Source organism: Chrysochloris asiatica, unplaced genomic scaffold (genome assembly GCF_000296735.1).
Source record: "Chrysochloris asiatica unplaced genomic scaffold, ChrAsi1.0 scaffold00056, whole genome shotgun sequence".
Taxonomy (NCBI): Eukaryota; Metazoa; Chordata; class Mammalia; order Afrosoricida; family Chrysochloridae; genus Chrysochloris; species Chrysochloris asiatica.
The window spans coordinates 11,894,276-11,920,384 of record NW_006408574.1 but is presented as its reverse complement, the minus strand read 5'-3'; the positions used below and the strand labels follow the sequence as shown (position 1 = coordinate 11,920,384).

At 41.8% G+C, this 26,109-nt stretch overlaps 1 protein-coding gene across 1 annotated transcript in view; it reads right to left on the bottom strand.

Annotated features, from left to right (window-relative positions):
- UHRF2 (ubiquitin-like with PHD and ring finger domains 2, E3 ubiquitin protein ligase) overlaps positions 1-24,234 on the bottom strand; it is a 100,932-nt gene extending 76,698 nt beyond the window's left edge. The window contains exons 1-3 of the mRNA XM_006863762.1: positions 24,082-24,234; positions 13,221-13,454; positions 5,991-6,250 (exon numbers count right to left, since the gene is read on the bottom strand). Coding sequence (XP_006863824.1) covers positions 5,991-6,250; positions 13,221-13,454; positions 24,082-24,234 — 647 coding nt within the window. The remainder of the gene's footprint in view (positions 1-5,990; positions 6,251-13,220; positions 13,455-24,081) is intronic.
- Between the last annotated feature and the right edge of the window lie 1,875 nt (positions 24,235-26,109).

Genomic DNA, 26,109 nt, shown 5'->3' with positions numbered 1-26,109 from the left:
GTTTGACCTCTGGCATATTAAATAATGAAGTCTTGGTTTCTTCACCTGGGAGTTAATCATTGTAAGGGTTATCTGAAAATCTATGCAAAACAGTTAGTAGTAGCCCACCACCTTAAGGCTTAACATTATCTACAGGCTCTAAGACATAGACATAAGAGGGTGCTTCAAAAAGTTTCAAGAAGAATCTATTATCTTTTCATTCTTTTTTTCCCAAGCTTTTTGAAACACTCTCCTATAGCCTATGAGAAAACCAACCGAACAAAACCCAGTGCGCCTCAAGTCGATTCAGACTCAAAGCGACCCTACAGAAGCAAACAGCTTTATCTTTCTCCTGGGGAGCAGCTCGTGGTTCTAAACAGCAGCCTTTGCAGTTAGCAGCCCAATGCTAAGCCCACAGAGTCTGCTCCACTGCTCCACCTACTAGAGACCCTAGAGAAATGGTTGTCCTTCTCCAAGCCCCAGTCATGACTCATCCTCATCAATAGCTCTAAGGTCTCTTCTCTTTCAAGACTAATGTCACAGCTTTGTGAATTCAGATACATATTTGGGGTCCTGAAAACTGTTTAACTTATAAAACCTCAACTACAATTCATGAATACAGTGGTATAAACACCCAGAAGAAAACTGATGAAAATAAATACCATTTTTAGAAAACTATTAAAAGTGTACAATGAAAACTTATGAAAATCAAATAAGGGTGATTTTCATGTTGTCTGTTTTATTTCTTTTATCAGTTAATGATGTATAACTGCCTACATATACCACCTGACATTTGTTTATTTCTTAATAATAGCTTAAATATAATCTCTCTCCAGGAATCAGAGCTTGGAGGAGAAGAGAAGGTACTGCTCTACTCCCAGACAAGTTGTACATACCCACTAAAAGGGCGCTTTCAAACCTTTAGGGATCCAAGTGTCCCTTGGAATCAGAATCTCTAGAGTCTAAAATTTAATGCTTCTACTGCCAATTTCCCCCCCTAAATATGAACTAGGTTGATGGAGATCTAAAGATGTGGCAAGTGGTATACAACTTCTAACAATCAGAACACACAAACTATTTTGTATCAGATTCTCTGAAGTCAATTAACCCCCCACTTGCCTTTTATTATCTGTAGTGATTCACAAGATGTGAATCTGAGAGTTAACACAAGCAAGTGAGAGAGAGTTACCTACAAACTGAAATACCTCCAATAAAAAGCCTTCAAAAAGGTAGCCTGTGTAACGGAACACTAGTGACAGTAGTCAAAAGAGCAGCGGTTGTCCGGGCTCAAGGGGAGAGATGAAGCTGTGAATGGCCTGAGGTGGCGCTGTAGGATAATGTTGCACTGCACAAGCTTGGAGGTTCAAACTCACCAGCAGCTCCTCAGAAGCCCTATATGGGGTCACTATGGGTCAGAACCGATCTGATGGCACTTAACAAAAACAACATGTTACCTGCAGTGAAACTATTCTTAGGATACTTTAATGTTGGACACATAGCATGACTCTGTCAAAAGCCATAGAACTGTAGGAGTGAAACTGCTAATATCAAAGACTTTGCTTAAAGTAATCCTATCAGTTTGGTTCATCATGTTAACAAGCCCAGCACACTAATACAAGATGTTAATAACAGGAGAAAACAAGGTTGAATCACTGACCTTGTGATTCAAATTGACTTTGCAGTTCAGCACATTAACCCATAGCGCTACACCAGGACTCCTGTTAGGGCTAGGTGCTGGGCTAGCACTAGGAGTAAGGCTTGCTTTAGTTTATGGTTACTGTTAGGCTGTTTGTTTTTCATGAAATCTATTTGGTTTCTCCTTCACTTGGAAATTCTGTAACTAGATTATTTCCTCTTTTTATTTTAGGCGTGTTTTTTTGTTCTTGTAATTGTATCACAGCTTCTCTATTGTTCTTAGAGGTCTGTTTTACTTAACATTCTTCCATATCTGACTTGTCTCTCTGGTTGTTTGTGGTTGTAGGTTCTGTCTAAAGAACTCCCGTCAGTATTTTTTGTAAGGTTTATCTGGTTTTTGCAAATTCTTTAAAAAAAAATTTTTTTTTTTTAAATTCTATTGGTCTGAAAATGTCTTAGTTTCACTGTCGTATTTGATGGACGGTTTGCTGGATATATGACTCTTGGCTGGCAACTGCTTTTCTTTCAGAATTTTGCATATGTCATCTCATTGTCCTCTTGCCTGTGTGGTTTCTGTTGAGAAATCAGAGCTTAGTCTTTTTGGTAGCTTTTTGTTTATCCTGAGCTGCTTCTCGTGACTCTTTCCCTGTTTTCAGTTTTGAAAAGCTTGATTATAAATAATATGTCTGGGGTGTTTTTCTTTGGGGGTCTATCTTACTTGGAGTTCGTTCAACTTCCTGGAAGGCTATCTTTCTCATCTTTCATGATGTTAGGGAAGTTTTCTTCCAACAACTCTTGGGCAATATTATATATATATATATTTTTTGTCACTTTCTGTTCTAGAATTCCTTGTTTAGTGCTGTGGAAATGGTTCCAACTCACAGCCACCTGGTACACAGTTTCCAAGCCTGTAAATCCTTGCAGGAGTAGAAAGCCTCATCTTTCTCCCACATTTCCTACTGATAAGATTTTTGGGGGTTCTTTTTTCTGATTATTCCTCTGGCAGATGATTGATTTCTCTTCAAGCTCAGTAATTCATCTTTCTATTAAGGCAATTCTGTTTCTTTGCCCTTCCAGTGTATCAGCTACTTCTGAAGTCTTAATCTTCTCATTTCTAAATTGGTAATTTTTAGAATGCCAATTTTATTTCAATTATTTTGTCATTTTGTTTCCTGATCCCCCCCCCCCAGCTTTATCTGTTTTCTTTCAATTCGCTGAAGTTGCCTAATTAGTATTCTTTTACATTCCTATCAGACAGTTCTGATCCCATTTCTGGTGTTATATTTTCTGACTCTGTATTCTGGTCACTTGTTTGAGGTACTGTATTATTTCTCTGTGTAAGCTAAAGTTGCTTGTTTTCTTCGAGACATTGTGGTGGTGTATTTTACTAAGTTGATTACAATTGGTGTGTCCTCTTCAGGCACTCAGCACTTGTCTCCTGGTGGATGGATGTGGTAAAGACCTGAAGTGTGAACACAACTCTCTGTTCATTGTTTATGATGTGTTATAACCCTGGGCAGGTTCACATGCCTCCAGAACCAGGGACTAAGCTTACTCCGCCACACAGCTAACTCGAGACTCTCTATTCCTAATGTATTCAATTCTTTTTGCAATGTAACATCTCTAGCCAAGTCTGCCTGTCACTTTATGGTTGAAGATGTCCAATTCTGTCTATTGGGTATCTTTCAAAGGCACACCAATAATTAGAGACTGACTGGTAGGAGGTTTCAGTTATCTTCAAACCTATATTCTATGTTGTACAGAACTTCCTTCCGGGAAGTTTTCAAAGCTTTCAAAATATGACACTATCATGACCCAGGTCTTTTCAAGCTAAATACACAGTTACTTTAGTACCATGTCCTGTTGATACTGTCCTTAAAGCTCTATAGCTGGAAGACAATATGTCATGTAGGGAGTAACTGGCCAGGTAAACAATAACACCGCCTGGCTTTTTCCAAGTAACACTTTTAAGAAAAAATCCTTACAGCAGAGTTATTTGACAATCAGAGCCTATTAATTCACTTAAAGCTTACATCGCAATAAAAAGTTGTTTATTGCTATTAATAAGCCACATACTCCACCAGCTCTCTCAAATGCACCCTTCATCCAAAGAAGAAATGGTTTGATGACTTACTGAAAGTCAACATCTATCTAACTACATTTTTTTGAATTTCACTTTTCTAAAAACTATTAAGAATAAAAGTTTAACAGGATTTCTCAAAACTTATTTTATCACACCTTGATTCTTCCTAGATACTAATAGAAAAGCCTTTGGTTATATGGGACTTCTGGGTGGCACTGTAGGATCAGCACTGGACTGTGAATCACAAGGTCAGCAGTTCAAATCCACCAGTTGCTTCTCAGGAACCCTATACAGGGTCACTATGCTTTGAAACCAACTCAACAGCACTTAACAATAACAACAACCCAGAAGCACCTTTTACCTAGTTCCACATGAGACAAATACTAACTGTAAGTTCTAACTGAAGCTAAGAGTTCAATTCCTAATTGAAAGGTTGGTGGTTTGAACCCACCCAGAAGCACCTTGGAAACAAGGACTGGTGATCTGCTTCTAAAAGATCACAACCTTAAAAATCCTATGGAGCAGCAATTCTACTCTGCCTGCATACATGGGGTCGCCAGAAGTTGGGATCAATTTGACGGCAACAAGCTTCTATTATCTATGATTTTTCGGAAGTTCAGTCAGTGTTTGGTGCTCTAGCATGCCAACACAACTGTGGCACTGGGCCAACTCCTTAGATAGTCTTACTCCATATTCATCTTGACAAGTCCCTAAAACTACAAAACTTTAGTAAGGCTTAATGTGCTTAGTGAGCACTAGACTGTAAACAAAGTCTACAGTTTGAATCCACCAGCAGCTCTGCAGGAAAAAAAATTAGGTTTCTGTCCCGCAAAGATTTTAAAGCTTCAGAAAGCCCAGTACAGGGTGACTATAAATCGGAGCCGACTCCACGGCCCTAACAAGTGCTCCTGTGCTTCAAACTTCTCACCTGACTTTCAAGTCCCATCATTCTGCACCACTTTTTGTCAAACAGTAATCTGTTTGGGGCCAGAATTAGGTCCCAGTTAGTTTATTATTAGTCGTTTCTTCTACTCTCCATGACATCAAGCTCAATCAAGGAAACCAAAGGCACTTTCTTGATGAGAGATATACAGATAGCGGAAATCCTCCACCACTATAGTATCTTGCCTCTTTACCACAGCATTCAGACATCCGGAGAACGCTTACTTGTCAACACAGCAATGCCAAGTTCTTTCAACCTCAAGTTCAACTCATTAATACTGCTCATTCTGGTCAATCACAGTCCTTGTATTGGTTCTAGTTGCTGGTTCTCATATTACCACCTACTACAGTCCAAAAAAGTAGGATGGCTCATTTGTAGTCAAGTAGTATTGGTAGGTTAGCCACAACCTCGACAAGTACCAAGAAAAGTCACCTGGAATTTACTTCTGACCCCTTTTTCCAAGTATCCTAGAAATAAGTTGATATCAGAGTCTTTTTATACCATTATGGAGTAGAAAATACCACAACCATTCTAGAATTTTGAACTCTTACAAGAATTTGGTAGATATTTTCCATAAGGCATTACTTGAATGATGGTTTAAGTTCATTGAATATCTTGAATAAATACAAAATCTGTCCCCAACAGCAACTTTTGTACTAGGATTTTGAAAATGGGTAAAGAAAATTGTAATTTAGTGTAAGAATCTGGGCCCTCAATACAAATTCCTAACATGGTTTCCACTCTAACATTTTATAAAATCTGTTTTACTGGTAGAAGGAGCAGTAAGAAATGATTGCTAATGGGTATGGGGCTTCCTTTTAGGGGGATAAAAATGTTCTACAGGTAGTTTTGTGGTGATGGTTGAATAGCCCTGTGAATATACTAAAACACATTCAGTTGCAGACTTTAAAGGGGGGTAAGGTTGTATGGCATGTGAATTATATCTCAATTACAAACTATTTTTGAAAAATTCCAACTTCATTCTAATGGCTATTACATTATAGGGTATTATCTAATTTCTAAAATACTATTAAAACACAAGTCAAAAACCCATGGATAGTAGTAGGAGAGACAAATATTAACTTTTATATCATAAATTAAGTCAGGTATTAGGGTCGAGATCATAAACCACCTATGAGCCGGAGATAACCGGGAAGAGTTAAAATAAGTCCTTATTCATTAGGTTACAACCACCAAACAGCAACAAAACAAACAAAAAATCACAGCTTGAACATGACTCCCTACATGATTTCTTTAGAGAGACAATTATTTGAAAGCAATCTTGAAATGGAAGGCTTTGCTTCTACAAACAAAAACATGAATGAAGTCCTCAGTAGTATGAGCACTTACTCATCATACTCGATATGATAAATTACGTCTTCATCAGCCGCAACCGAGTCTGAATTAGACGTCGAGGGCACATTGTCCAATGTATTTACGTTCTCTTTGGGATTGTGATTTACATGTCCATGAGTCCTTTTATAAGAACTGCCGTTCTTCAGTGGAGCTTTGCCACGTGAATGTCCATTAGAAGCTCTAGTGACACTACGTATATGTGCTTCAAACCAAGCACCAAGGCCGACATCTCGGGCATCCACCAATTCATTTACCTAAAAAAAGTTTAAAATTAGTTAATGAAGCTTAATTTCATCAATTGCTTCAAAAACCTCAATATTACTCATTATTTGAGGGTTATCGTAGTAAACAATATTTGCACTACTCACGATTAAAATGGTGATTTAAAAGATTAAATCAACTTTATTCGTTTTGGATTTTACTGTCTTACATCTGTTTTTTCTTACTAATATAAAAATGAAATTTCCTCCCAGTTTCCTTCAATGAAATCCTTTTCTTTCACTACTCCTTATCCCAGCCTGCACTTACTTGACTTTAGAAACTGAATTCTGGCAAGTCAAGTCACCCAATAAAAACATCACCACTGAAAAGGCCAAGACTTCAAATGATTACAACGGTAATTTGTTCCATGAATTTTTTCATAATTCTAAAGGTAAATTACATTGCCCAACCAGAAAACAATAAAGTATTAATCAGACTTATGATAAAACTTGAAAATGAGGGAATTATGCATAAAGTCATTGGGAAGAGTCTAGCAAATCCTTCTATACAAAATGAGGTAAATAAATTCCATCACCAGTTAGTTTCTCATGAGCAAATGCATCTACTTAACACCCTCACAGAAGTGAGAGAAAATATAAAAGGCATGCTATCTAAATCTAGCTTAACTTGACAAAACTACAGGGAGGTGAAAGCAAAGAACAGGGCTATAAGACATGAAACGTATGTCATCTAGTCTAGTGGGAGATCCAGAACGAAATCATGCAATCTAACTGGAGGAAAAACAGGAAAATTAGGAAACAGGTTTACTAGAGAATTAAAGCTATGAAATGGAAATAAGTAAAAGAACATCTTTCTAAAAAAACTGGAGCACAATGGTGAAAAAGGTCAATGTCCTTCCATCTTTTCTTTTTCTTTATGGTCTTCAAAGGAAAAATGAAATCACCATCTCATCTGGCTGGCTCTTCCCTGAAGGAATACAGAGCACCTAGGGTGTCTAAAATAATGACAGATGATATTACCTGAGAATGGGAAAAAAGTAATGTACTAAAAGTTAAATTGCCATGTGCAGCTACCATGCAAGTTTCCTTATTCAGAACTCCTGGTATGGAGCTGCAAGATCAGCTCTGGACTTCGAATCACAAGGTCAGCAGTTCAAATGCACCAGTTGCTCCTTGGAAACCCTATACAGGGTCACTATGAGTCACGGCACTTAACAACAACCTATCTAAACCATGGTATTTTTAATCGCCTCATATGTATGTGAAAGTTGAACAATACATAAGGAAGACCATAGAAAAATTTAAATGATGGCACTGGTGATGAATATTTAAACTACCATGGACTTCCAGAAGAACAACATACCTGTCTTTGAATAATACTGCTACCAATACCTATTTTACAAAATAAGGAAACAGAAAGTTAAGTTAATCTGTTCTAGGTGAAAGCTATTAAAATGGAAAGCCAAAATTTGAGGACACCTTGATCTTGATGTTATGCTCTTGCCATGATACTCTGAAGCTTACTGTAAAATCATGATCATATAACAGGAACTTCAAAAGTAAGTGATGAACTCAGACACAGGTATTTAAAACTATAAAATGGGTTCAAATCACCAAGATGACACCGAGAAGGTAGACACTAGCAGATAAAGCTAGAAACGAGATACTTCAATTGGAGTTAACAGAAACCTAAACCAACCTAAACACAATGCCATTACCATTATTTTGAACATCACACATGAGAGAACTTACTAGCTGACAAATGAAGGGCATTATTTGAGTAAACAACCCCTAGATTTATAACAGCAAATAAGAACTCATACTTTTACTCACTATTATCAAGCAGTTCTCACTCATGACAAACAATACCACACATACCATTTGGGTCAGGGTGATAATAATTTCAAAAGTAGACTCTCTCTAGAGTTATAATTATAAATACCTTCCTTACCCAAAAGCCAAAATGAAAATCAATACAAACATTAAAAGTCCATCTTGTTTCAGAAAATAAATTGGTTTCTACTCTAGAGATGGAAAAAAGCAAACAAATAAATCCACTGCCAGCAAGTAGATTGTGACTCCTAGTGACCCTGTATAGGGTTTCCAAGGCTACAGTCTCTTCAACTAACAAGGAAGGTTAAATGCAGCTTTCCTCATAATGGTACTGTTTGACTAACACTCTATCCTTTTGAAAGTTCAAGTGTTTAAGTATAGACACAGATACTTGATGTAAAACATACTTGCCAAGTTTGTATAGTTCATAACTTAACAACAACAAACTACATACTAATATGAAAGCAAGAGAAGTTAAAAAAAAGACAAGTTTAAGTTAGGTACTAGAACTGATAGCTAATGCATGAAAATAGAAAGCCAAAATCTGCTGAGAAACGTTTTTTCTGACAGCACAATTAGGACGCAGAGCTTGCAGAGTGTGAGGAGCCGGTCAAACATAAACAGTCCAGAGCTGTCTCACTGAGTGAGGCTAATGTCCCATCTGTAGGTATGCAGCAATCCTGTGTGCGCAAAGGCATCTCTTCACTAACTCCAACAAACAAATTCAAAGGTAACAGCTTCTAAACTGAGAGTCTTTACCCAAAAAGAAGTTTAAGAGTAACAATATCAACTTAACACATACTGAGCTATGTACAGAAATATTTACAGATAGGAGGGGGCTTCAAAGAGTTCATGGGAAAAAATGGAATGAAAAAATAATGAAATTTTTCCATGAACTTTTTGACGCCCCCTGACATATACAAGGGATACGCAGAAACAAAACTACTGGTTGAATCATAGCAAACTCTATAGGACAAAGAACTGCCCCATAAGGTTTCCAAGGCCATAAATCCTGCAGAAAGTAGACAGCTACAGCTTTCTCCTGAGAAGCAGCTGATGGGCTCAAACTGCCACCCTTTCAGTTAGTCTCCCAGCAGCACTCAGTCACTGTGCCACCAGGGGTCCTCTATAAGAATTAGTGTGTATACAGACATTTCCTTGCTCTGTTGGCTGAGAGGGTCTAAAAAAAAATAACAGCCCAGGAGCAAGGGACATGCCTAGCGTCTGGATGTTGGTTTCTAAGAAACCAGGGCTCCTTTGAGAAATGAATGACTCTAGGACTGCATCAGGAAATTCACAAGATGAGCCTGGAACCCCCTGTTGAGCCAGAAGGTGCTCAAAACAAAACAAAACACCCCACAAGGTGGTGGTAAGACAAAAGGACATAAATCGGGAGCCAACTCATAGGCTTCCAATGGCTGAAGCTGGAACGATTTGAACCACACAAAAAAAAATATTACTGAATTCGAACCCTAAGTATAAAACACCCATGAATTGATATTTCATGGATGATAAATAAATGGGGAAGAAGAGATCTCACACACAGAAAAATTTCAAATAATGCATGCTAACAGTTTGCGTTACTTCCCACTTCTTAAGTGTGGGCTACGCTCGCTTCCTTCCCAAGTTGCAGGGTGGGAGGGGGACCAGGAGAAGATCCCCTAATGTGACAGTGGAGACACCTGGCCTAGGTCAATCATAAGTGTTCACATCAATAGTGCTGTCACTGTTGATACACAATCTAAGTCATGGTTAACCCTGGATAGGTGATGAAAATACCACTTTACCTCTGTGGACTTGCTGCCAATCAGATCTAAAAAAATTTCTTTATAAACTAACAATGTGAAAAAGTAACAACTCTGAAGCATTGGTATTCTGAAGAAATGCCATGGTGATACTAGCAACAAAATTTGAGTATTGTGTTTTACCCCTTTCCTAAGTCCTATGCCTGGTCATCTGAATGTGCCTGGCTGCTAACCAAAAAGGTCAATGGGTTGACCCCACCTATGGCTTCTTGGGAGAAAAGAGCTGGAGCTCTCTTCTCATAAAGATGACAGATAGCTCAGGAAGCCCTAAGAGCCAGTTTCACTCTGCTGTCAGTGTGTTACTAGGAGTGGGAATCAACAGGACAGCATCAAAAAAACCCGTATCCGATAGAGTCAGTGACAGATTTACCTTTTACTAATGCAGACATGTTTTCTCTTCAATTTATTTTCTAACTGATTACAGCAAAGACAACTAATAGTATTCTAATATTAAATCTGAATTTTTCTTCTCCTGCCTAACTGGTGGTGGTGATGTGTCACCAAGTTGGTCCCAACTTTATAGGGTTTCCAAGGCTGTAAATCTTTATGGGAGCAGAAAGCCTCAGTTTTCACCCTCAGAGTGGCTGAGAGATTCAAACTAGTGGCCTTGCAGTTAGGAGCTCAGCTTATCATCCACTACACACTATAGGCTCTGCAGTAGCTAAGATGTCTTTAAACAAATGTCAAAATACAGCAGCATCCTTTAGCTTCCTTGCCTGGCTCCTGTCTTTAATAGGAATGTTTCTGGGGTTTTCCAACCATTAAGATGCAGGCTGTTGTTTAAAATATTCATCTATTCCAACTGTTCTTGTTACCAAGGATTTTTTTTAAATCAGAAATGGATTAAAACTTTTCTCTGGTTTGTTACTACAATTAATTCTACTGAAAACATTTCCTAATAGCAAATTAAAGAGTTTGCTGTGGTGATGTAGGACTGCTAAGTGCAAGGTAAGCCGTTCAAAGCCACTGGTCACTCCTTGGAAACCCTACACAGTGTCGCTAAAGTCAGAACCACTCACTGACACTTAACACAACAATAATAAGCAACTGCCCCCATTTCCTGACAAACCAAACTTGGGGAAGGTAAAATCATTGGACCACAAGGTCAGCGCTTCAAACTCAACCAGCTGCTCTTCAGAAACCCTATACAGGAGTCGCTATGAGTCAGACCGACCTTGACAGCATTAACAATAACACTATGCAGTAGGAATCCCGGTGTGGAGCTGAAGAATAAAAGCACTAAACTCGGTAACCACAAGGGTGGCCGTTGAAATTCACCAGCTGCTCCTTGGAAAGCCAATAGAGGGTTGAGTGTGGCTATGAGTCAGAGCCAAGGCAACAGCACTTAAACAACACAACACAATCACAGTTCTGGTTGCTAGATTTAATTTTGGGAGTCTGGTATGGTGTTGTAGGATAAGCAGTGACCCGAAAAGTCAGTCTGAACAGCAAGGTCCACAATTCAAACTCACCAGGCACTCCTCGGAAACCCTACCTACACAGGGTCATTATGAGTTAGAACACACTGGACGGCACTTAACAACAACAACAAATATCATTTCAGTTTTACATCAATGTCATCAATGTTAGTGGTACTACTGTGTTCTACCACGTTTAAGGCCAATGCTATACTAAGTTTATAAAGCAGTGGTAAAGTGGCCTTCTTAGTTTATGGTGTGGAATTATCTATTCTTTCCCAATTTCAAACAATTTATCAATGAAGACACCCCGGGCTTTTTTTGGAGATCGAGCTTTTTGCTGCTGGCTTTCTTGATGCCTTCTATTATATACGTGGGTATGTTTACAGTTTCCCTGATCTATTATTATCTCTATTTTCATATTCTTAAGTAAGTCATGTTATAAATTTTTAATCTTTAGACTTGAAAATCCGAGTCTGAATTAAATTTCAAACAACAAACCTCCCAAACATCATAATGGTGAAACAAAACAGGAATTTACCCACGGTCACCACTGCTGTGCAACAGTGCACCAAGACCAAAAAAAGAAAACAAAAACAAAATAAAAAACAGGTATTCAAGTATTTCTACACGATTTATTACAGTCGTTTGGAAGAGTTGATGGATACAAAGGTCAATAAATCAATCAATTGCATTTATACATATCAGCATACAAATTGCAATTTTAAGAGCTAACCACTTATATAAGCATCAAAAAGCTAAATAGCAATAAACTGAATAAGGTGGGTAAAGAGAAAAGCTCAACGTCAGCTGCAAGATGTCAAGGATCTAAATTAATGGGCAGATTCATCACGTACATGAATTAAAAGACTCAACACTTTTATAAAGACGTCAATTCTGGTTGAACTGTAGATACAATTTTCCCATCAAACTCGAGTATTTATTTGTAAAGCATGACAAACTAAATCTAAAATGTTTATATAAGTATTAAAAGCCAAAATACCATGACATTCTGGAAGAGAAACAAAATTGGGGGAATGGGGAAAAGGGAGATTATCAAAATCACCTATAAAGCTACAATACTTAAAACAGTTTGGGCAAAGGAGAGAATCTACATAGACCAGTATCCAGAAAAGTAGAACCTGCATTTCTATTCCCAGAGAGAAAACCTAAAGTGCATCAGGATACACTTTCTACCAGAAGGTTCAAAACAGGCAAAGTGTGAAACAGCTGAACATTGCCATGAGCCCAAATAGCTATTAATCCAGGATAACAGAAATGTTTTATGCTATGTTAAGAAAATGGAAGAGAAGTCCTGGTATGGCACTGTTGGGTAAGCACTTAAGTGTTAACTGTAATGTTAGTAGGTTCAGATCCATCAGTCACACCTCAAAAACCCTGCACAGGGTTGCTATGAGTCAGAACCAACTCACTGGCACTTTACAACAATAAAATGGAACACTATAATAGTGAAGCAGAATAAAACAGAGCTAATATGCATCAGGAAATCTCTCAAAAGTTGTGGAAAAAGTAGAATTCCATTATATAAAATTCTAATGTAGTCAAAATGAAACATTGTTTAGAGTCATATATATAAGTAGGAACACTAAAGAAAAACAAGAACATGATCATGAAGTCAGAAGTTGTTTACCTCTCAGGGAGCTAGAGGGAGGTGTGATCTGGAAGGGCACACAACAGGAGGCTTTAAAAAGGTACTGGCATCATTCTAACTTCTTAACCTTGGTGGAATTACACAGGTTTGCTTTATTATTGTTCCTTAAACTGTACATACACATTTTATACATTTGTCTACGTATATTTCACAGTACATTTTAAAGACTTTTAACAAAATATTAACATCCCGGTGTTTACAACCTCTACTTATTCACAGCAGATTAACGACACTGTATTTTCACAGCAAACTAGAAGTCTGAAGAGACAACATACCTTATAGAGTCCAATGCCAGGATCAATAAGAAATGCATGAGCCGATGTAGTCGGCTGACTGGAAGGTCCCACCCTTGAGGTTTTCTTTCCTTTAGGTGGGCTGTTAGGGCTCGGTTTAACTTGTGCATCAGTCTGCTTAGAAGTGCTAGGAAGATCCGGGTCTGAGCGTACCAGTAGCTGAATTATGTCATTCAGTCCAACATCATAGTCAAACAAAGTGTATCCATTTTCCAACTGGGGGGGGAAAAGAAATTTAAAATATAGTGAAATGTTTCTCTCTCAAAATGTCCTTTTTCTACACATTTAATTTTCAAATGCCGTAGCCCAACAATTCAAATAAAATGCATAACACTTGATGTGAGGAGACAGAAGCCATTCGTGTTACTCTATAAACTCTGACGTCAGCATCTTCTCTGGACCCCAAGAAATTCTTCAGAACCACTCTCGGTGAGCTACAGGGATGCCTTCACACTAGACCAAACCCATTCCACTGCTGCCATGACCTCATCACTGAGGCAGAAACTCCCATCAAGTAGAATTACCTTCTCATCACACTGTAGCTATATGAAAGTGAGCTGTTTGTGACCTTGTGGTCCATAAAAGACACTAATTCAACCATTTTATCTTGCTGAAGCATTGTTGGTCTTTTTTTTTTTAATCTAGCAGGAAGAAATTGTCACTTTTACTAATGCTATAAGGAGCTCTGGTAGCATAGTGATTTCAAGTAGGGCTGTGAACCTTAAGGTCAGCAGTTCAAAATTACCAGCTGTTCTGTGGGAAAACAATGAGACTTTCCGCTCCCATAAAGATTTAGTTTCGGAAATCCTATGCAGAGTTGCTATGAGTCAGAACCGAGTTCACAGCACACCACCATCATCAACCACTCATGCTATCCATTTGCCTAAAGTTCTTTAATTTGATCCATCTGTAAAGATTATCAAGTTATAAAGTCTTCCAGGATGAATAGCAAATAAATTATCTTGCAATGAACCCATACTTGGCAAGGTTTCCGTTTTGTTTCTTCATAAAATTCAGCTGGGTCATTTCACATGACCAAGTGAAATAAAAACTAAACTCCATAAAGATGAGAACTATGAACTTCCTCAGAAATATAGCCAATTTAAACATTGCTCATTTTCCTCTTTTTATATGTAACACCTGTTACACCCACAACTCTCGAAGATACTAAGATCGTATTTGAGAAACACAGAACACATACAATTCTGTGCCTGAAGAATCAGAACCTTATTCATGTACTGACACAGTCATTAAATTCACGTGGTCTAAGCACAACTAGCACAAGTATTAACATTTGATAACAGAACAAAGAGATCAGCTTGTCAAAGATTTCAAATACATTTCCCAGTTCACAACTGTTAGGTTATTATCTTACAGGTTCAACAAGAGTATTCTGAACATGCCTAAGGTGTCTCCCATGTCACCATGCAGATAAGGCCGTATGTTATTACTGCTGTTGCTCAGTGCTGCCGACTCACAGCAACCCTACATACAGCAGAAGGAAACATTGCCTGATTCTGCAGCCACCTCGCATTTGTTAGTATGTTTGAGCCAACTGCTGTTGCCACTGTTTCAATCCATCTCGTTGGGGTGGGGGGTCTTCCTCATTTTTATTGACCCTCCTGATAACATGTCCAAAGTACTAGATACAGAAGTCTTGCCATCTTCATTTCTAAGTAGTATTCTGACTGCACTTCTTCCAAAAGAGTTCTTTGTTCTTCTGGCAGTCCATGGTTCTTTCAATATGCTTCGCCCACAGCATAATACAAATGCAATAATTTTTCCCTTGTCTTCTTTATTCATTGTCCAACTTCACATGCATATGGGTCAACTGAAAATACCATGACTTGGGTCAGACGTAGTTAGTCCTCAAAGTAACATCTTTGCTCTTTTTAACACTTTAAAGAAGTCTTTTGCAGATCTGACCAATGCAATACACATCAGTCAAGTCCATACAGGGATGCTAATATTCTAATACTGCTTACTATGTTTTAAAAAAAAAATTTTTTTTTAACTCAAACTCCCACTAAAAACTCAAAGAATGAAAAATTCTGCAGAACAACTTTATTCTAATGTTTTCTGATATGCAAAAAATAAGTAACACACCAATTAAGAAACAACTAAAAAAAAAAAAAAAAGCACAACTTGATGAAGCATACAATTATTCAATACTATGATATTTAAAAATTGTAACTGTACAAAGTAGAAAATAAACTCTAATAGTACCAAGGTGCAAATTAACTGGCAGGGTATTCCCAAAATACAAAGGTACAAGTTGGTCAAATCATTGGCAACTTAAAGTGTTTCCATAAACATTTTTCCAATGAAGTCTGAGGTACAAGAAATGATTCTTTCTTATTCCTATACTCAACTCCCATCTCTGATCAGTTTCTCCTAAGAGACCGTCAAGAGTAAATTACAAGCTGCTTCAAGCAGTACTAACTCTTTCAAAGCCTGACTCATCAGGAAGGCAATGGCTAAAGTCAGTATGAGCTGTACAAGCATACAAAGACATAGTGGTGGTGTGCAGAGAACTTGGTTCTGACTCACAGCAACCCTGTATAGGGTTTCCCAGGTTGCAAATCTTTACTGGAAGAGAAAGCTTCATTTTTCTCCCATGGTGTAGCTGGTAGATTCATACTGCTGACTCAGAACTCACTATGCTATGAGGGCTCATTAATTACAAAGGCACGAGCCATAATAAAAAGTTTTGGGTTTTCTAAAGTGCCATCGAGTCAGGTCTGACTCATAGGGGCACTGTTTATAGGGTTTCTGAGGAGCAGCTGGTGGGTATGAACCGCCAACCTTGCAGCTAGCAGGCCAGTGCTTATCCTACAGCAGGACTCTGTTTAGGAGGCTAGGAAGTCTGAGTTCAGGGCCCCAGCTGTAAGAGAAGGGGCCTCCTTCTCCTCTCAGCTTCCGCTCCTGGGTAAACTTGGGTAAACTCCGTGCGGTGTGGCACCTCTCCTCCCCCAGCCAATCTCAAAAGAAACTGGTTTATATAACAACACTTTTGTTGTTGTTAAGTGCCTTTGAGTAACCCTGTATAGGGGTTTCCCAGGAGCAGCTGGTGAGTGCGAACCACCAACCTTGCCAAATCCTACTCTAGGACAGTCATGTGTCACTTAACATCCACAGTATGTTCTGTGAAATAGGAAGCTAGGTGATTTGGACATTGGATGGGCTCCGTATTATATATGTTACTATTGTTAAGTGCTGTCGAATCTATTCCAATTCATAGTGACCCTGGTTTACATAGCAACACTTTTGTTGTTGTTAAGTGCCTTTGAGTTGGTTCTGACTCATAGTGGCCCTGTATAGGGTTTCCAAGGACCGGCTGATGAATTTGAACCACCAACCTTGTGGTTCAGACTAACCTAGCGGTCCAGTGCTTTATCCCACAGCACCACACTGGGACTCCATATTTATTATATATGACGGGGCTTCAAAAAGTTCGTAGAAAAAGAAGATAATGGAATATTTCTGTGGATTTTCCAAGATTCCCCTAGTACAGACACAGTCCCCAGATTATGAAAGCATTCTGTTCCTAAATTTGTCTTTAAGTAGCATTCGTATGTAAATTGGGACAGTTAGGAATGGCTCATATCTAAAATACAAATGTCATTTAGTTAAATGTTTGTTTTTAAGTATATCCTGTATAGTCTCTTTCTATGCACACACACACACAACCATTAAAAGAAACATTTCCAGGAAAACATCTTTAACACAATAAAACAGTAATGTTTTGATGCTCATTGCAAAGTATTGTCCCTTTGTTACTAAAAGTCATTGTATGTATCTCAAATTTTTAATACAATAGGTTTTCTGAGGAATGAGACCAGATGTTGTTAGAATGAACGTTAAGTGGTGCATGACTGTACTGCCTACCAACAAAGGAAACTCAGTCCCCCAATGGAATTATAACTATGGGGTTAGGAGTTTGGATTTACAACACATATCTGGGGCTGGGTGGTGCAAAGGATTAATGTGCTTGACTACAAACCCAAAGGCTGGAGGTTCGAGTCCACCCACAGGCCCCTTGGAAAAAACGGTCTGGCAATCTACTTATGAGAAACCAGCCACTAAGAACCCTGTGGAGCGCAGTTCTACTCTAACACAGATAGGTTGCCATGAGGTGGAATGGATGCAACAGCAACTGGGTATCATCTCAATACAGGAAGAACAGCAGCAGAAACATAAAGGAAACAAATGGGAGAAGAAAATACCCTGGGGCAGTAGCTAAGAAGGCACCTCCCAAATGGCTGACTAGGGATGATGGGATGGGGAAGTATTAGCTTTATAAATTTCATATTCATATCTTTCACAAGAGGCAAAATCATTTTTATTTCATTTAGGTATCCATCCATCAACATAACACTTCCTTAAAAAGATCCAATCCCCAGGATGTCTCAAATTCCTCTTCCCAGGTAATGCCCCCATGAGGCTCCCCCCCTACTCTAACCAGAACTCACAGCCGGAATCTAGGTCTCAATTGGCCCCCAAAAGCTGCAGATTTTACTTAAAAGACCAAACTGCCTCATAGCAAACTATATTCTAAACTGATACTCTGCTGTCTCCAGAATATTTAATTCTAGACAAATTTTAAATAGGCATTAATTTGGGAACCAAAAAAACTTCCTACAATGGTCCTTGATATTCCTAAATCTTCATTTGTAAGTAATGAGAATTGGAGTAGCGATTCAATGAACTGTAACAAAAGTTTGCTCAGGAGCGACAAGTTCCACAGTGGTCATAAAATGAAAATTACTTTGTTTTTCCAAAATTGAAACCCAAACAAGGAATTCCACAATTCCTGCCTAGCATTTTGAGGTGAAGGAGCCAAGCACGTTAGATTTGCATTCCCTTGTTGCAAACGTAACATCAAAATACAGGATCATGTGACTTTAACGCAATAGACATTAAACAGAAATACGGACCTTATCATTGTATCATTGTTCATTCAGCTTCAAAGAACCTACATGTTTTGAGCTGGTAGTGAATGATACATTGAGGAAATGCCCCAAATCAACCACTCCTGCTTTAATGTTTCAGCATGCTTTATCACACTTCTTTGCTATCTGCTATCTCATAGGAAATATACCATCCTTGAGAGTAGGCATTTCCTACATTAAAGACCTGGTATAGTGCTATAGGATCAGCACTGGACTGCTAACCACAAGGTCAGTGGTTCAAACCCACCAATCACTCTTCAGAAACCTTATACAAAATCAGAACTGACATAGTAACAGCACTCAGTATCATGATAAATTATCTTTCCTTGAGCTTTTCGGAATCTACTCAATGGCAGTGGGTGGTGGTGGGCACCACTTTGGTCTCCGCTACTCCTGGTTTCTTGTCAGCACCCCCGGCCCCAAGCACACTGAAAAGCACTGTGTCCTAAGCTCTTCTCCTTGCACTTTGAAGAAGCCCCCCTCCCCAGCAGCATCCAATTTACCACCTTGCTCTCCTGATTTTCCAGCCTGAATAGCAGGACTTTCCTGTCTTCAGTCTCCTTCCCTAAGATTTCCAATTTCTCCCTCCTTCATCAGAAAAGGCTCTTTATTTTTGCTTCCAACCAAACACACTTACTAGCTCGGCCTTAGCGCCATCTTGTTAGAAGCCTGGGAGTATGCGAGCCAAGTGAGGAAGAAGCGAATGCGCAGGCTGAAGCTCAAAAGAAGAAAGATGAGGCTGAGGTCCAAGTAAAGGCTAGCTAGCGTGTTGCACCCACTGGAAGCCACAGCAGCAGGAATATGGAATGCCGGAGGCTGCGACATTGGTGCAAGTGGACTACATTCTACTATCTAGAACTTACAGCTCAGTGAATCAAGAACTTTCACCACCATTTAACAAACGCTATGAACACCTGAAAGCCACCTAGCAGTACCAATCCAGCTCACTTTGATCCTTTGTCCCTGGAACTACGACATTCTGGACTAGTTCTGTTCTGCTGTGGCTGAATGTAACATGTACAATCAATCATCTCTTCTGTCTCAAAAAACAAAAATACACTGACTCGTTTTCCTACCTTTCTGACCACTCCCATTTTCCTCAGTCTCAAAATATTACAAAATCCCTCACCTGACTTCCTGTCTCAAATCCTTGATAAGCTCTCACATCTTCCTCTCTTAGCCCTCTAATTACGCTGAAGTAACTCACACCCCACATTTCAAATGGGGTGCTTTTCTCCAAAAGGAACTCAACATTTTCCTTGTAGTCATACCTGCTAACAGAGAACAAACATTAAAATGTCATTCTTTATACTCCACGTCTCTCCCGTACTACGAGGCCTGTTCTGAAGACTGATAGATTAAGTCTGATGCTGTTGAACTAACAGATAGCAACCCTATAATGGGCTTCTGAGGAGCAGCTGGTGAGTTTGAGCTGCCACCCTTGCAGTCAGCAGTCCAGAGTTTATCCTATAGTGGGGTACACCAGGACCCCTAAAATCAGAGTCTAGCTGTAGATGTGTACTGCTACCTGTCTACTGTTTCACGTTCAACTCATCCTGAAAAAAAAAAAAAAAAAAAAAAGCACACCAAACACTGAAAAGGAGCCAACAGAAATTATCTGAACCCATGCAAGGAGCAGCTCTTAAGATCACATGTATCTTTCTTTAAAACAAAACAGTTAAATAAGGATCTCTAAAAATGCAGTCACTAATTGTTGTGGACTAAGGAATTATCTGAATTTTTTCCTAGTAACTGACTCCTGTGATATTTTAATTAAATGAGGCACCCTAGGCTTATGAATAAAGTGTTTTTTTCTGTTCATAATTTAAGTAAGAACCTCACCCATGGACAACAAGGCATTTCCTGACTCTTAATGACACTGCAGGATTACCAAGGCTGTAGATCTTTAAGGAAACTGACAACGTTGTGGTTAGCAGCCAATTCCTAACCCAGAGCTGCACCAGGGCTCCAACTAAAGAAAAGTGGACACTAATTAGGAGGTAGTCCTGGTGTGGCATTGTAGCAAAAGCACTGGACAGTAAGGTCGGTTTGAACTGCAACGTCGGCAGTTCAAATCCACCAGCTGCTCCTCAGAAACCTATCCAGGGTCAGTATGAGTCGGGATCAGCTCAATAAACACCTTACAAACACAATCCTGCAACACCAGTAATGACAATAATCTGAAAAGGTGTGGGAAAGCAAACGGGATTACATTCAAGATTATGTATAGGCTTGATAGAGAATATTTCGACCTATGTTTGTATGTGCTGCAAATATATTCATAAGTATAAAGAGTGCAAACTTCTGAAAACTTCTCAGCTCTAACCAAAAACCCTGAGGGAATCAGTCATTGGGCCTGGGGGCTCAGGATCAAATCTAGAGGAGTAAGATCCCAAATCCCATACATAACACAATCCACAAAGATAACAGTTTACACCACAAAGATAACAACAACCCTGAGCCGTTGTTGTTGTTAAGTGCCCATAGCTACCCCGTATAGGGTTTCCGAGGAGCAGCTGGTGAGCTTGAGAACTGCCGACCTTGCAGTTCAAATGACTTTGCAGTCTGACTCATTAACCCACAAGGCCACCCCAGGACTCCATTTTGATGAGTAGTGACTGGGATCTTAAAATCTTGTCTAACAGTCATTTGGTTATTAGGTGCCATGGGGTGGGTTTCGGCTCATATCAACCCTCTGCACAAAAGAAACCAGTGCCCGGTGGTCCTGGGCCAGCCTCAAAAACACTGTTGTGCTTGAACCCATTGCTGTCACCAGTTTCAATCCACCTCGGTGGTCTTCCTCTTTTCCGCTGATCCTCCAACTCCACTTTACCAAGCATGATATCCTTTCTCCAAGTTCCCTCCTGATAATGATGTCTGAAGGATTAGCGACAAAGTCTCACCATCCTGGCTTCCAAGAAGCGTGCTGGCTGTACTTCTCTCCAACACAGATTTGTTTGTTCTTTTGGCAGTCTGGTACTTTTACTATCCTTCTCCACTAAAACTCAAATCCATCAAGTCTCCTACGGTCTTCTTTATTCAGAGGCTACATGTAGGGCTACTGAAAATACCACAGCTTGGCTCAGGCCCACCTGAGTCCTCAAATTGACATCTCTGCTCTTGAACACTTTAAAGAAGTCTCGTGCAGCAGATTTGCCTAGTGCAATATGTTGTTTGATTTCTTGACTGCTACTTCCATGAGTTTTGACATAAAAGGCACAATAATTGGTCTTTCCCTGTCTAGAGCAAAGAAGAGTAAAGAAAATCAAAGATTAAGAACCAGTCCAAAGGACTGCTGCTGCTGTTTGTTCAGTACCGTCAAGTCGGTCCCAACTCATAGCAACCCTGTATAGGGTTTATGAGGAGTGGCTGGTGGGTTTGAACCACCGACCTTGCGGTTAGCAGTCCAATACTAGTCCTACTACTACTGCCACACCAGGACTCCACTTACAATGTAGACACGCTGTATTTATGGCATTTTCCTCAATGTGGCCTTTTTCTAATGAGTATAAAGGCGTCCTACAGGATAGAGGCAGCTCAGCCACGCCACATACAGCCTTCTCCAGGCAAGACAGGAGCCCTGAGTCAGGAAGAGAATGTAGCCCATCCCAATCACTGCAAAGGCCTCTCGTCAGCAAATAAGGAAGAGACTACAGATGGCAGCAGTGTCTTCCTTCTGTCCCTAAGTCAATGTTGTTGTGGTTATGTGGTGTGGAGTTGGTTTCGGCTCATAGTGGCACTGTACAGAGTTTCTGACACTGTAAAATCTTCACAGGAGCAGAAAGCCTCATCTTTCTCCCCTGAAACGGGTACTTTCAAACTGCTGACCGTGAGATTAGCAGCCCGATTCGTAACCACTACACTAGGAGAGCTCCTTCCCTAAGTCAATGGCTAAAGAAACCAAGTGACGTGGTGAGTTACACGGACTGTTCTTCTGGGGAAGAACCACAAAAAGGGCTGCTTTCCTCAACAGTTATTCCCAGTATCTGGACCTGGCTTCTTAGTTTCCTGAAGTCTACGCTCTGTTGTCCAGAGTTTAACCCAAAGTGCACCACACCCTTTCATGAAGACAGCCAGAATCATATTTTATTTTCACATATGGGAGAATTAGGGGTATTGTCCAGGAAAACATCCTCATGCTTCCTCTCCACCTCTGGTGTCGTAGTCACCAAGTGTCCTAGGAGTTAATGTCTATCTAGACAGTAAGCATTCAGACTTGGTCACATGCTTGTCACCTTTTATCACAAGAGAATAAAAGGTATTAGCCACTTACAGCACCGCAATACACAGCTACCTATTACAGTGGGCCCTTGCTATTTGTAAGAACTTTCGGATCAAAAATATTGGGGGAAAGAAAGAGGGTTGAAATAAGTAGTCAGAGCAATCCCTCCGTCAAAGGCTAGGACAGAGCTACCAGTTGTATTCACACAGCATTGAGACTGTATTAGGTTCTATGAGAAGGCGCCCTGGTAGCCTAGTGGGTTCTGAGCCAGGTTGCTAACCGCTCGGTCAGGAGTTGGAATCCACCAGTCGCTCCGCGGTAGAAAGAGGAGGCTTTCCACTCCCTTAGAGATTTACAGCCTTAGAGATTTAAATCCTACTCAGGGGCTCCATGAGTCCGATCCCACTCAGTGGCATACAGCCGCCACCTGTGGCGCTGTGGGTTCATGCGCCAGACTTCAAAGCCATTTGAACTGTAAGGTCGGCGGTTCAAACTCACCAGCCGCTCCTTGGAAATCCATTATAGGGTCGCTATGGGTCGGAACCGACTCGATGGCACTTAACAACACAGTGTAGAAAATGACTTAAAAGTATACACGAGGAAGTGCACAGGTTATATGCAAATCCCACACCATTTTATAGAAGGGACTTGGGGGTCCTGGAACAAGCCCACCGACGGATGACTGTATTTAATACAAAGACCCCTGGTGGCATAAACGGCTAAACGCTGCTAACTGAAACCACAGGAACCCAGCCAGTGGCTCATCTGGTGATTTATAGGTCTACAGCCAAGAAAACCCTGCTCACATGATGTGGCCACGAGTCGGCGGCATCCCCAAGACAACTAACAACATATAGTTGTTACGAAGTGCCGAGGAGCGACTGGTGGGTTCGAACCGCCGACCTTGCGAAGTCACCTTGCGGTCCAGTGTTTATTCTACAGCGCCGCCGTAACCGAACAGGAATCGCATCTAATGCATGTACAATTATTTCAAAAGCCAAGCTGACAACTAAATTAGACACCTGTTTTTTACAAGTCATATACAATAAGGAACCAATCTCACCCAGCCTGCAAACACACATCAAAGCTGCTAGGACTTGTGTTTTTTAAAAAAACAAACAAACAAAATCCAACAGAAACACCACCCGGGCTTTCTGGATTCCTAGAGGGTAGCCGTTTGGCAGCGTCGGGGCCGGGACGCCTCCTTCCCATCCTTTGTGGTTCCCGCTACTTCCACCCCAAACCAAAGCCGGCCCCGCGGATTCCGCACGGCCGGGACTGCTGCCAATCTCCGCTCCACCAACCGGACCATGCCAACTTTTTTTTTTTTCTTTTCCCAATGGGTTAACAGTAGAACGGAAAAAAAAACACAAAGACAAAGACCAGGAAGCCAGGATGGGCACGGTCTGGGAAGAGCCCCGCGGAGCTGGCTGGGACCGGACACCCCTTCCTCGTTCCAGGGATGCCACATCCCGCCTCAGGCCCCCCAACCTCCAGCCTCCGAGTCTAGCTCTGGTTGGGTCCCCGGTACATCTCTCTCTAAGGGGCTGCTGCTCACCCGGCAGCAGGTCTCTAATCTCCCCGACTCCCGGGAAGAAGGGCCAGAGGAGGGCCCCAAGTTCCGGAAGCCGTCCGTCCGTCCGTCCCAGCGCTCGCGGCCGCGCCTCACCTGCTTGCCCCGGTAGAAGAGGCGCTGGCACTCGGGCCGCACGTCGAACACCGCCCACACCCGCTCGCGCAGCTCTTCGATGGGGGCTTTGCGGGACACGTCCTCGATGGTGCGCGTCTGGGAGCCGTCGATGGTGCGCACCTGGATCCACATCGTGGCGTCGGGCCCCCCCCTTTGTCTCCCCCTGGGCTCGGGGCGCCGCTGCCCCGGCTCCGGTCCCCGCGGCGGGCGGGCGCGCGCGGGGACGAGGACCGACCAGACGCCGGGCCCGACAGGCGGCGGTGGCGGCAGCTCCTAGACCGCGCGCCCGCCCGCCCAGCCGAGCTTAAGAGGAAGGGAAACCGGAACCAGTCGGAGGCTCCGCGGCTGCCGCAGCCCCCGCTTCACAAATAGGAAGGAGCCATGTCTGCGCCGCGCGGAGTGTTTACTTATAGAGCTGGAGCTCCCACATGGAGGTCACGGCGCCAACCACGATCTCGCGAGATCCACGCCGGGCCTCGCCTTAAAGTGGAAGCGGCCGGGAGGAGGCGACAGGCCTGAGGGAACGAAAGTGGGCGGGGCTGCCGGGAGCCGTTACTCGGCCTGCACCTGGTCCCAGGGCACGCCCTCTGGTCCGGCTTTCGGACAGTTATAGGGTCGCTTATGCGGGCGGCTTTTGTGGGATGTGGTGTCCGTGTCGAAGGGCGGGCGACTCCTCAGGTCTAACGGGCACGGTTCGCTAGTCTCAGAAACACACCCCAAACCAGCAACCCGAGGTCACTTGTGGACTCCTGACAAGGAGGCACTGGCGGGCGCGGCCGACATTCTCAGGAAGTGCTGAAAGGAGTGAGCGCGCTCCTCATGGACTGGCGGGACCGGCCGCGCGAAAAAGGTCCCGCGGCCTCTTGTGCGTCGTGGTGTGCGGCCTGAGCGCGGAAATCCGCTCCCTGTGTTTGCCTGCGGCGGCCGGAGATAGTGACGCCGCTCCCGCCAGGCCAGGGCGCCTGTGGTCGGGGCGGACGTCGCAGTGTGTAGGCCTTCCGCGTTTGGCCTACAGCGCTGCGGGCTCATGGGAAATAACTGCTTTAAAAAACGCACAGCTACTCACGGAAAAGAAAGTTAATTAGGAATCGTAGTCTCCCAAATAGGGCCCACGCAGCACCACTCCCCATGAGAAGGGAGAAAACGGCTGAAAGTAGGAAAATAAACTATGAGTTCGACTAAGATTGTTGTTGTTATGTGCCGTGGATTCAGTTCGGACTCAGCGACCCTGTACAAGTTTTCCGAGGCTGTAAATCTTTACGGGAGCAAAAAGCCTCTTCTTTCTCCTCCGCAACAGCTGGTCGTTTCGAACTGCTGACCTTGTGGTTCGCAGCCCAATTCGTAACCACTACGCTACCAGACATTGTTGTTGTTGTGAAGTGCCGTCGAGTCGGTTCCGACCCATAGCGACCCTGTACAGGGTTTCCAAGGGTGTAAATCTTTACGGGAGTAGAAAGCCTCATCTTTCTCCCGCGGAGCGGCTGGTAGTTTCAAACTGCTAACCTTAAGGTTCGCAGCCCGATTCGTAACCACTACGCTGAGATTAGGAGTACATTAAAGACTATTGCAATGGACTGCGAACCACATGGTTAGAGGTTCAAACCCACCAGCTGCTCCTGGGTCTCTATTCCGACCTCGCAGGCACTTAACAACAACTAAAAAGAGGGAGCTCGGTGGCTTCATACGATAAGCACTGGACTGCGAACCACAAGGTCTGCAGTTCGAGCCCACTAGCCGCTCCGCGGGAGAAAGATGAGGCTTTCTGCTCCCTTGAAGATTTACAGCCTCAGAAACCCTATGCAGGGGGGCTGTGAGTCAGAAGCGACCCCAGAGCACTTAACAAATATAAAGAGGACAGCGTGTTTAGGATGAGACAGTAAGCAGGTCCCACTGCGATTTCACAGGTCAGAAAAGGGGAAAGTCTCCAAAAGGGTAATCTTGAGGGAGCATTCAGGGCAGTAGATTTTGGGGGGCCCAGGGAGAAAACCGCAAGGATGTCCTTAAATG